Below are 12,324 nucleotides of genomic sequence, written 5' to 3' on the forward strand. Positions count from 1 at the left end.
GGACGGGATGGTGGGGGTTAAGTGTCTCAGGCAATTGGGAAGTCTCCAAGCAACTCTGGGGCAGGACTCCAGTTTCCAGGGCGGAAGGTGCTACAATGGGGAGGAAGGGTGGGAACAGGGCAGGATGGGTTCTTGGCAGTACAGAGAAGCGGGACTCCCCCAGGACGGGGACCGGTCTCATCCCTATTTGTATCCCCAGTTCTAAGATAGTGCTTGACATATATTTGAATGAGCATGTGAATAAATGAATGAACTAGTGAATAAATAAATGAATGGCAAAAGTGGGTCACAGTCCCTCTTCAAATGTATGGATCATTATTCAGTTGAGTCTTATCAGGTGGAGGAACACCTGGGTCTAGCTCTAAGAAACAATCTCTGCAACAACACGAGTAATATTTACAGTGACTTCGGCTTTAAAAATAGCAAAGCAGGTGTAGTGATGACCATGATAAGGACATGGCTCAGAGACTGCAAATGGACGACTCTGGATTGCATTTGCCCTGTTTACAAAAACACCCCTGGCTTTGTCTTCCCCTGTCTGGAGAGAGTGAGGTTTTCATTTTAAGAAGCTGACTAAAAAATGCAGAGCCACTTCCTGGGCAGGCATCCAAGTGGCTACATCTCTCTCACAGCTCTCCCCAGAGCCTTAGCCCCAGCTGCCTGGGGCGGGGCCTCCAGCCGTTGGTGGCCGTTGGAGCTACCACAGGAGCAATTTATCTGCAGCCCGCCAGAAATGCTGTGCTTTCAGGCCCTTCCAGGGAACAGATAACGTCTTTGGCTTTTGCACTGAAGAGACGTCAGAGTTCGTGATTGGCCAGGCTGGTGTGTGTGAAATACAGATGTCTGCCACACTCCTGAGTATGGCATTCCTCCCAGCTGAGTATCCCAGGGTGTGGGTAAGTCTTAATGCTTGAAGCCTGCCCTTGCTGGTTGTGAAAGGTTCAAAGCTGAACACCGTGACTTTCCAAGGGCATGACTTAGCATATTTCTTAATGCTGCTGAGCCTCAGTTTCCTTTTCTGTGAACTGGAGATGGTGTTTTCCTTTGCTGTAGAAGGATAGAAGGGATCTAGCCATCACAGGCTGTTTGTTGTGAGGCCTGGAGGAATTAGCATATGCAGAGTACCTCATCTGGTACCTGGCATATGGCAGAGAGTGAAGAGTTATTATTTCTGAGGCAGCAGTCAAAAAAATATAATAATGTTTCAGTGACAATGTCCCGTTTTTATTTCTAATAGTACCATATTTCTCTGAAAGACTCCACTGATATATTCTACTTCTTGATCATACCTGTGAAGCCAACATAAATAAAACTTCAGAGGAAGTTAGTGCCCAAGGAAAGTTTATTAGACTCTATTCCCTTTCTCTTTTTCCCTTCTAGACTCTGACTGCTCCTGCCCCATTTGCAGACGAAGTCAGCTGCCAGTGCCAAGCGCCCCATGAAAAACTGACCATTGCTCAGGCCCGCCTAGGAACACCAGGTGAGGCTGTACTTTTTCTCCCAATGGGCCCTGTCTTGACGTCCAAAGGAGGAGAAAGGCCCGTCATTATTTGAGCAGCACTCGCTTTCAGAGAGTTGAATTTAGAGGTTGTGGCATAGCACAGGGATAACAGCACCAGTAACAAACTCGGCAAACCAAAGTAGCCAAGGTAAAAAATACAGTGAGATGTGGTGTGAGCCTCAGCTCTACCATTTACTAGTCCTACAGCCTTGGGCTAGTCACAAGAATGATCTGAATGGTTTCCTCATGTGTAAATAGGGACAATGATCCCCACTTCCCAAGGTTTTTGTGACAACTAGTTTCGGTTAAAAATACCAAAGCATTTTTTAAATTATGAAGTTTAAACAAACCTAAACTACTGTAATTATTACCATTCTTTAAAGTCCACATTTTAAAAAAGCTTCTCCAAGTGTGCCTTAAATGAAAGAGCCTGTGCCTTAAACTGCTCTAGGACTTTGTTCACTCCTTTAGTATATACCAGAGCTGCATAAGGAAGAGATTGAAAAAGAACTATAAGGTACTGTCTCTAGTTCCTAAGAACTTCATTATATACTGGAGGCCTGGTGCATGAATTCGTGCACGTGTGGGGCCGTCCCTCGGCCTGGCTGATCGGGGCTGATCGGGGTCATTTTGCCCAGTCCCAATCAAGGCTGCCCAGCCAGGGGGGGAGGGACCGTGGGAGGTTGGCGGGCTGTGGGAAGTTGGCTGTGGGAGCGCACTGACCACCAGGGGGCAGCTTCTGCATTGAGTGTCTGCCCCCTGGTGGTCAGTGCACGTCATAGTGACCAGTTGTTCAGTCGACCGGTCGTAACGGTCACTTAGGCTTTTATATATATAGATATTTGTGTTAATCCTCACCCAAGGATATTTTTCCATTGATTTTTTTTTGGGGGGGTGGAGATTGGAAGAGAGGGGAAAGAGAGAGAAACATCTATGTGAGAGAAACATATTGATTGGTTGCCTCCCTTACAAGCCCCAACCAGGGCCCCGGCCAGGGAGGAGCCTGCAACCAAGGTATGTTCCCTTGACCAGAATTGAACCCAGGACCCTTCAGTCCGCAGGCCAACACTCTATCGACTGAGCCAAACTGGCTAGCGCCTAAGAGCTTCATTATAAAGGGACAAGACAACCAGAAATAAAACCCACCAGTAGTATGCATGCATGTGTTTAGGGCAGGAATTTTCAACCAGCATGTCGTGGCCACATTCAACCAGCATTCTTGTGCCACAAGAATTTTTAAAACGTGTAGTACTTGACTATTGAGACAGGGGCACTGACCTCTTTTCCCTTAGATTGTCAAATTAAAAAATGACAACAGGCAACACAACAATAACTAGTATGAATGAATCAAAATTATACCCATTTTTTTTGTCAGATTGGCAAACAATACATTTTTTGGTGTGCTGCAGAATTATAGTAATTAGTTTATGTGTGCCATGAGATGAAAAAGATTGAAAATTGATTGCTTAGGGGTTAAATCCTGCAACACAGATGAAAATGGACAGTGTTAAGAAAGGCAGATTAGCCCGGCTAGTGTTTCTCAGTGGTTGGGTGTCAATCTATGAACCAGGAGGTCATGGTTGATTCCCAGGTTTTGAGCTCAATCCCCAGCAGGGGGCATGCACGAGGCAGCCCATCAATAATTCTCTCTCATTGATATTTCTATCTCCCTCTCCCTTCCTCTCTGAAATCAATAAAAATATATATTTAAAAGAAAGGCAGATTTATTTGGCCTGGAGCAGTCAGGCAAGACCTGGGAGCTCACCTCAGCTGATCTTGTTGGGAGAAGTAAGATTTGGACAATGTGGGCAGAGAATGGAAGGGCATTCTAGGCAAGTGGAACAGGAATAGTGAAAATATGAAGGTAGAGAGCCATGTAGCAGTAAATGAATAGCATTCCATTTGGTTGGGATGGAGCGGAAATCAGGCTAGTTAGCAGTTAAGCTTTGAGCCATGTATGATGGCTCAGAAACAAACATCCCAAGTTGAATAGAATCCCTGGGATAAAGGACAGTTTTCTTCATAATAATAACAATAGATATTTATTGTTTACTATTAAGTTCTTTATCTGTATTGTGTCATGTCATTGTCACAACTTTATGTGGTTAGTACTTTTAGTATTTCACAGATGAGGAAATGATGGTTTTAGAAAGCTGTGAATCTGCACAGGGTTATTCAGGGAGTCAAGTGGCAGTGCTTCTCACACTTGACTTTGCATCAGCATCACCTGGAGGGTTTGTTAAAACACAGATGTCTGGGCTTTACCCCCAGCGTTTCTGATTCAGTCCAACTGGGGTGTGGCCTAAGAACTTGGCTGGCTAACAAGTTCCCAGGTGATGCTGATGCTGAGGGACCACACTTTGGTAAATAGTGAAGTTGTGGTTTGATCTCAAACCTTTTTGTGTTCAAGCTTGATCTCTCAACCGTGACAGTCTGCCTCTTCTTTAAGAGTACAGCAGGTTTTCAGATAACGTTGTTTTGCTCCATGTTGTTTTGTTATAACATTGATGAGATGCCATAGGAACCTAACTCTTGTTTATATCTATTAGCCTATGATAAAATCGGTTTCATTGTACATCGTTTCACTTAAAGTCGCAGTACCTATTGATGATAAGTGAGGACTTACCGTAGCTTGGACAGAGTGAAGGGAGGAGGAGAGTGGGCCAAATTAGTACACTTTTTTGGTTACTGCTTTTGAGAAAGGCAAGAAGTGGCTTGGGGCAGTAGTTCAGAGCAGCTAAACCAGTTGTTCCCAGTCTTCAGTGTGCAAGGAATCACCTGGTAATTTTGTTAAAGGAGTGGATTTCCTGCTCTCTCTCTCCACCCCTAAATCTGGGCTGGGGCCCCAGCATCTGTATTTTGAATGAACAGCCCAGGTAAATCCATAAGGTGCACTGGAAGTGCAGGTAGTGATAAAGAGAACAGATGTGACCTAATGTTAAAGGCCCAAGCAGAAAAGGACCCTGCTTTTCTAGAGAAAGGAAAGGGAAGTTCAACTTACTCTAAATCTGCCAGCTGCTCTTTCCTGTCTCATTTAGTCTTTGCAAAAACTGTGCAGGTTGCATATTACTGTATCCTTTCTGCAGATGAGGCAAATGAGACTTGGAGAACTGAAAAGTTACTTCTCCAATGCACATGTTAGTCTTAGACCTCACTGTGATAACCATTGCTTTATTAGAGCAGCGATCCTCAAATTTCAACACACCCAATCCCCTGAAAAGCTTGTTAAAAGTCTGCTGGGCTCCACCCTCAGAGTTTATGATGAGGTAGGGCTGGGGTGAGGAGCAAGAATTGGTATTCCTGACAAGTTCCCAACTGATACTGCTGCTGCTGCCTGTCCTGGGACCACATGGCAAGAACCTCTGCTTTAGAGTGACTGTTGATAGTGGCTGGAGGGAGTGCCAGGAAGATCATCCTAAATATTTGTTGCAGCATTATGCTGTCACTACAGAAGCTCAGAGCATTTTTTTTCTTTTTTTTTTAAAATATATTTTATTGAGTTTTTACAGAGAGGAAAGGAGAGAGCTAGAGAGTTAGAAACATCGACCAGCCACCTCCTGCACACTTCCCACCGGGGACGTGCCCGCAACCAAGGCACATGCCCTTGACCGGAATCGAACCCGGGACCCCTCAGTCCGCAGGCCGACGCTCTATCCACAGAGCCAAACCGGTTTCGGCAGAGCATTTTTTTTTTATCTTGCTGTTGGACTACTTGTTTCGTAAGCAATGACCTTTTGTGGCACTTTCTTGAGCATTTCATCAAAAAGACAAAAGAGACCCCCGCTTGGGGTTCATAATGTGCTTCAAGATTATTGTTATAGCTGAAATCCTTCACTAGCTCCTTCACTAGCCCTATTTTATGACTTAATATAATTGCCTACAATATGTTTTGCAATCTTAGGTCTACCCAAACAGGGGCTAGCATAGAAATTCTAAAAGAGGTAATGACAAACTCTGCTCATAGCTCTGCTCAATGTATTGTCAGTGAAGTTACAAGGATAATGAAACATCAAGAAAAACAGCAGGGCAGTTGGAATCAGCACCTTTTAAAACAAATCTTTTTCTTGATTTAAGAGAGAAAGGGAACAGGGGAGAGAGAGAGAGAGAGAGAAACATCAATGATAAGAGAGAATCATTGATCAGCTGCCTCCTGCACACTCTACACTGGGTATCGAGTCCGCAACCCAGGCATGTGCTCTGACTGGGAATCGAACGATGACCTCCTGGTTCACAGGTTGATGCTCAAATCACTGAGCTATGCCGGCTGGGTGGAATCAGCACCTTAGACCTTAGCTCAACTAGTCCACTTGTGGCACTGTTAACATAGAGGGTTTAGTATGTGTCCTGAGGCAGAGAGAATTACTCCCCTGTCTTGTAGTAAAGGAAAAGTCCAAATGATTATTTCCTAGGTTCCTTTTTATTAAAGCTGACATTTTTCTCAAAGGGAAACTCAGTTCTGATTTCCTATTTTCCTTCTCAGAAATGGGATTTATATTATTCTGTTTCCACAGTGTGTAGAATTTCCAAATTCTTTCCTCAAAATCTACCTTAATGAATTTTGCTTCATTTGTGTGCCCCTTGCATTATAATTTACTTAACTTTCCTTTAATGTACTCTTTTTAAAACTTTAATGTATTTTAAAAGCAAACACCCATCATTATCACTTATTGAAAATAATATTGCTGGCAAAAGTAAGGGAAATTATAAAGTTTATATAAAACTATGTAAACTTTATAAGATGTAAATATTAGATTTTTTTTTAAGTGAGGCCTTTTTTTTAATATATTTCTTTATTGATTTCAAAGAGGAAGGGAGAAGGAGAGAGATAGAAACATCAATGATGAGAGAGAATCATTGATTGGCTGCCTCCTGCACACCCCACACTGGGGATGGAGCCCGCAACCCAGGCATGTGCCCCTGGCCGGAATCGAACCTGGGACCCTTCAGTCCTCAGGCTGATGTTCTATCCACTGAGCCAAGCCGGCTAGGGCAATATTAGATTTTAAAAGGTTATTTTTTGTGCCACCTATTTTGCACATCAATTGTACACAAAAATAGTACTAGTTACTGTAATTACTGGTGTTTAGTCATAGTTTGGTTCTGTGACATTGGGTAAGCTGCTTAACTTTGCTCAGCTGCCATTTGCCCCTCTATGAAATGAGGATAGTAAGTCCTCTCTCCTCTACCTCCCTCACAGAGTTGATGCGAAGATCAAGCGAAATACTAGTATATGGGCTTTGCAAATCATACACACTTTTAACACATTATTTAAATGTAGGGTGCTAATAGTCATTATAAAAAATGAATAATCACACTTTTGTTGTTGCCTGAATCTGAAGTAATATAAAAAAAAACATCATAACGCCCTAACCGGTTTGGCTTAGTGGATAGAGCGTTGGCCTGCGGACTGAAAGGTCCCAGGTTTGATTCCAGTCAAGAGCATGTACCTTGGTTGCGGGCACATCCCCAGTAGGAGGTGTGCAGGAAGCAGCTGATCGGTGTTCCTATCTCTCTCTTCCTCTCTGTAAAAAATCAATAAAATATATTTTTCAAAAAACAAACAAACATCATAACACACCCCACAAAATGGTGAGTTTAGATATAATGCAGTTGGTGATTGCCTTCTGTGTGGCCATATGGTAGGTATATGCTTAATTTTTTAACCAATTGTCAAACTGCTTTCCAAAAACAATTGTACCATTTTACATTTCTACCAGCAATGTGTAAGAGTTCCAGTTGCTCTATATCCTCACTAATACTTGGTAGGTATGGTCAATTTTTTAAAAAATGATATTGAGCATTGTTTCATGAGCTTATTTGCTATCCATATATTTATTTTCTTTGATGAAATGTCTATTCATTTTTTGCCCTTTTAAAATGAGTTATTTGTCTTATTATTGAGTTTTGGAAGTTCTTTGTATATTCTAGATAAAAGTCCTATATCTGATATATATATATATATATATATATATATATATATATATATATATATATTTTTGTTTTGCAAATATTTTCTCCCTGTCTATGACTTGCCTTTTCATTTTTGTAAAAATATCATTTAAAGAGCATAAGTTTTAAACAAGGTCCAATTTATTTATTTATTTATTTATTTGGGCTTTATAGTGTATATGTTTGGGGTCCTATTTAAGAAATTTTTTGCCAAATTCACTGAGATTTCCACCTTTTTTTTTCTTTTTAGAAGTTTTTAGTTATAGCTCTTACATTTAGGTCTATGATCCATTTTGAGTTAATTTTTATATATGGTGTGAGATGTGAGGTAAGTATAGCCCCCTTCATCATTTCATTTACTTCAAAGTGCTGAATAACTTACAAAAATTTGGAATGTAAGATCCCAGAAAGTTGAGACAGTCACATTTTCCTCACAATACTGTACCATAGTCATTATCTGGTATTTGTATCCATGATCCTCAAGCAGATATTTAGTATCATTTTGGTGTTATGTATAGTTTGTTATGTTTATTTTAAACATGCTTATCAGTGTGTGATATACAGACTTTCATTTTACCTGAACATCACATTTATATAATACTAGAGGCCTGTTGCACGAATTCATACATGGGTGGGGTCCAATCGCCCACCCTGATTGGGGCTGATCAGGCCAGGCTGGTGGGCGGGGGGCGGGGGGGGGGGTGTGGGTGGTTGGCCGGTGCCCTGCCCCCTGGTCAAACTCCTGGTTGAACTCCCGGTGGAGGGGACAATTTGCATATTAGCCTTTTAGTACATAGGATGCTTATTCTAACCATTCAGGATAAACAGGAATTTACTTAAAATATTTTAGAAATGTTCTAGTCTGTGGGTGGGCAGAAAGTGTATAATGCCATTGTATTCACTTTCTATTGCCCCATAACATATTGCCACAGATCTGGCAGCTTAAAACAATGCACATTTGAGCCGCCCCCTTACGTGGTCAGGTGGATTCCAATCAGCAGTGCCAGGGCGAGCTAAGGTTGAGCCAGGCCGGTCCCGTGATCGGGCGCACTCCAGCGTGGAGCGCCACCACACGGACCTAACGTTCCCTGCCGCCATGGCCAGTGCATCTGGGTCCACACACTCCAGCGCGGAGGGCCACCACACTGACTGCTGACATAAGGTTCCCTGGAGCGCCACCTCGCGGACGTAAGGTTCCTTGCCGCCCAGTGCATCTGGATCCACGCACTCCAGCGTGGAGCGCCATTACGTGGACGTAAGGTTCCCTGCCGCTGCTGCCAGTACATCTGGATCGGCGAGATGGCGCCTGTCAGTCTGCAGCTGGGCGATTTGGTGTGGGGGCGACTCGGCCCGTATCCTCCATGGCCGGGGAAGATTATTCCTCCACCCGAGGAGCTGGAGAAACCTCGTGGAAAGAAATGGTACTTCGTGAAGTTTTTTGGGGTGGAGGACCATGCCTGGATCGAATCGGGACAGTTGAAGCCGTATCTGGCGTATAAGGAAGAAATGATAAAGAAGACCAAGGGAAAACGATTCCAGCGAGCTGTGGAGGCTGTGGAAGAACTCCTCGGGACTGACAAAAAGAAAGATCAGACATTATGCCACAGTTCTGCCGATGACGAGAAGCGGCATGATTCCTGTGAGGAGAAACGTAGGCCAAACTCGAGTGACGAGAAGCGTAAGCATCGCTTATCTGAAGGGAAGCTGAGGAAAAAACTGAGAGAAAGAAAGAAGAGGGTGTCTTCAGGCTCTTCAGAGAGAGGCTCCAAGTCCCTTCTGAAAAGAACCCAAGAGCAGAGTCCCCAGAAGCAGGGTCCGCCCCCACAGGACGAGAAGGATCCCGAGTCTGCTACTATGAATGGGATGACGGCCATGGCCGCATTTGAGTGGCAGCCGACTGCGAGCGGGCCTCTTAAAGACATAGACCCTCATTTCCACCACTTCCTGCTCAGCCAAACCGGGAAGCCAGCTATCTCTTCCCAGACAATTATAAAGAAGTTGAAAGTATGTGGAGAGGATACTGGGTCCACCTCCACCCAGGCAGCAGACAGCACGGCCATGAATGGCAGCATCGCACCCACACACAAAAAGATAGGATTTTTGGGCGTCGGCCTCATGGGAAGTGGCATCATCTCCAACTTGCTAAAAACGGGTCACGTGGTGACTGTCTGGAACGGGACTGCAGTGACAGAGGGGGCCCGCCTGGGAAGAACTCCTGCTGAAGTTGTTTCAACTTGTGACATCACCTTTGCCTGTATGCCAGATCCAAAGACAGCCCAGGATGTGGTGCTGGGCCCCCGTGGTGTGCTGCAAGGGATCCGCTCTGGGAAATGCTATGTGGACTTGTCAACAACGGATGCTGACACAGTCACGGAGCTGGCACAGCTGATTGTGTCCAGGGGGGGCCGCTTTCTGGAAGCCCCGGTCTCAGGGAACCAGCAGCAGGCTAATGATGGGATGTTGGTGATCTTAGCAGCCGGAGACAGAGACTTATATGAGGACTGTAGCAGCTGCTTCCAGGCCATAGGGAAAACCTCCTTCTTTCTTGGTGAGGTTGGCAATGCAGCCAAAATGATGCTGATTGTGAACATGGTCCAGGGGAGCTTCATGGCCACCATTGCTGAGGGGCTGTCCCTGGCCCAAGAGACAGGCCAGTCTCAGCAGACATTCTTGGACATCCTCAATCAAGGACCACTGGCCAGCATCTTCCTGTATCAGAAGTACCAAAATATTCTGCAAGGAAACGTGGAGCCTGATTTCTACCTGAAATACATTCAGAAGGATCTTCGCTTAGCCATCGCACTGGGCAGTGCTGTCAATCATCCAACTCCGATGGCAGCTGCAGCCAATGAGGTGTACAAAAGAGCCAAGGCACTGGACTAGTCTGACAAGGACATGTCTACTGTGTACTGGGCCTATGTTTGCTAAGCCCCCCGCCCCCACTCCAGTCTTAATTCTTGTTAAATTTTTTTTCTTGGTTAAAAAATAAAAAATAAAACAATACATATTTGCTAGGTCATGATTTCCATGGTTCAGAAGTCCGAGCCTGGCTAAGCTGAGGGCCTCTGCCCAGGGTCTCACAAGGCTGCATTCAAGGTATCACCCAGGGCTCATTTCGTATCTGGAGGCTTAACTGATCATAGGTCTACTTTTGAGATCACTCAGGTTGTTGGAAGATTTTATTTCCTTGCAACTGTGAGACCAAGGATCTAGCTTCTTGCTGGTTGTCAGGCAGAGGTCACCCCCAGTTCCTAGAGGTCACCTGCAGTTCCTTGCCATGTGGCCCTCTGTACAGGCCCTTTCACAACATGGCAGCTTGCTTTTTTAAAAAAAAAATGATCTTTATTGTTGAGAGTATTACAGAAGTCCCCCACCCCCCCTTAACCTCCTCCACTGGTTCCTGCCCCGCCCCAGGCCTTACGGCACTATTATCTGCATCCATGGGAGATATATATATATATATATATATATATATATATATATATATATATATATATATATAGTGGCCAGATTATTATGACTGGCCAGATTATTATGACCACCCCATCAGTACAATGAAGTGAATTAGTTATGCAAATAATAATAATAAAACCTTGAAAGTATTTGCTTAGGAAGTTTTCAATATTCAGTATTTTTGGAAGTGTCAATGAAGTACTGATGGGGTGGGCATAATAATCTGGCTGGTCATAATAATCTGGCCACTCAGTGTGTGTGTGTGTGTGTGTGTGTGTGTGTGTGTGTGTATGCATGTATATATGTATATGTATATATATGTGTGTGTATGTATATGTGTGTGTATGTATATGTGTGTGTGTGTATATATATATATACATTCTTTGGTTAATCTCTTCCCACCCCACCTATTTCCCTCTGAGATCCATCAGTCTGTGCCGTGCTTCCATGCCTCTGGACCTATTTTATCCACTCATCTACTGACGGGTACTTGGGACTTTCTGTGCCTTCTGAACTTGTGTGACTTTTTCTTTCACCACCTTAGGGAACTTTTCTGTCATTATTTCTCCAAATAGGTTCTCTATCCCTTGCTCACTCCCCCCCACCCCCCCCCCCCGGTACCCTATGTTACATTTCATGTTGTCCCAAAGTTCCTTTAAACTGTCCTCATGCTTTTAAAGTATTTTTTTCTTTTTGCTGCTGTGATTGTTTTTTCTACCTTGTTTTCTAATTCTCATTTGATTCTCTGCTTCATCAAACCTGCTTTTAATTCCTCCAGCATATTCCTGATGTCAGATATAGTATTCTTCATTTTTGCCTGTTTCTTATTCATAGTTTCTATCTCCGTTATCATGCTCATATAGTTCCCATTAAGTTCCTTATAGTTATTACTAAGTTCCTTGAGCATCTTTATAACCATTACTATGAACTCTATGCCTGATAACATGCTTATTTCCATCTCATTTAGGTCTTTTTCTGGCGATTTCTCCTTTTCTTTAATTTGGGTGTTGTTTCTTTATCTCCCCATTTTAGTTGTCTCTTTGTGTTTGTATCTCTACATTAGATATACTTGCTGTGACTCCCGGTCTTAATGGGGTGGGCTTTTGCAGTAAATGTCTTGCCGGCCTAGTGGTGCAGTCTTCTTGTACTACTAAGCTTGATATTCTAGGGGTGACCCTTTTGTTGGTTATTTGGGCTCTTCTGTTGTAATTGGGTCTTGATTGTTATTGTCCTGTTCATGCAGGGGCTCTCCTCCCAGGCTGGGTAACTGTAAGGCTCAGCCACAACCAGGTCGTATGAGCTGACAGGGCAAAACAAAAACCAAACCAAACAAACAGGAAGCAAACACAAACATATAAAATATCCCAACAAGCAGCAAAACAACCACAAAAGAAAATAGAATTAGGAAAGAGAAAAGAACA

The 12,324-nt window shown here is 43.6% G+C and overlaps 2 protein-coding genes across 10 annotated transcripts in view; both read left to right on the forward strand.

Moving 5' to 3' along the window:
* PCYT1B (phosphate cytidylyltransferase 1, choline, beta) overlaps window positions 1–12,324 on the forward strand; it is an 88,090-nt gene that overhangs the window by 31,334 nt on the left and 44,432 nt on the right. For 6 of the 8 annotated variants that reach the window (XM_036305714.1, XM_036305711.1, XM_036305715.1 and 3 more), the window contains one exon: window positions 1,381–1,480. The exons of 1 other annotated variant lie outside the window; for it this stretch is intronic. In XM_036305714.1, coding sequence (XP_036161607.1) covers window positions 1,381–1,480 — 100 coding nt within the window. Of the gene's footprint in view, window positions 1–675; window positions 897–1,380; window positions 1,481–12,324 lie in introns of those variants that run through there. One more of the 8 variants, XM_036305712.1, reaches the window with a different exon arrangement.
* LOC118654397 (putative oxidoreductase GLYR1) lies at window positions 8,750–10,379 on the forward strand. 2 transcript variants are annotated; one of them, XM_036305710.1, is made up of 2 exons: window positions 8,750–9,061; window positions 9,287–10,379. In XM_036305710.1, the coding sequence occupies exons 1-2, from the start codon at window positions 8,750–8,752 to the stop codon at window positions 10,331–10,333; spliced, it is 1,359 nt and encodes a 452-aa protein (XP_036161603.1). In that variant the 3' UTR covers window positions 10,334–10,379. The 2 variants fall into 2 exon arrangements, with proteins under 2 accessions (XP_036161603.1, XP_036161602.1); XM_036305709.1 differs by having other exon boundaries at window positions 8,750–10,379.

The sequence above is a fragment of the Myotis myotis genome, unplaced genomic scaffold (assembly GCF_014108235.1).
Source record: "Myotis myotis isolate mMyoMyo1 unplaced genomic scaffold, mMyoMyo1.p scaffold_m19_p_4, whole genome shotgun sequence".
Taxonomy (NCBI): domain Eukaryota; kingdom Metazoa; phylum Chordata; class Mammalia; order Chiroptera; family Vespertilionidae; genus Myotis; species Myotis myotis.

Excerpts from the sequence above, each read along its gene's own strand:
- LOC118654397 (XM_036305709.1), top strand. The coding sequence starts at position 8,750 with ATGGCGCCTGTCAGTCTGCAGCTGGGCGATTTGGTGTGGGGGCGACTC.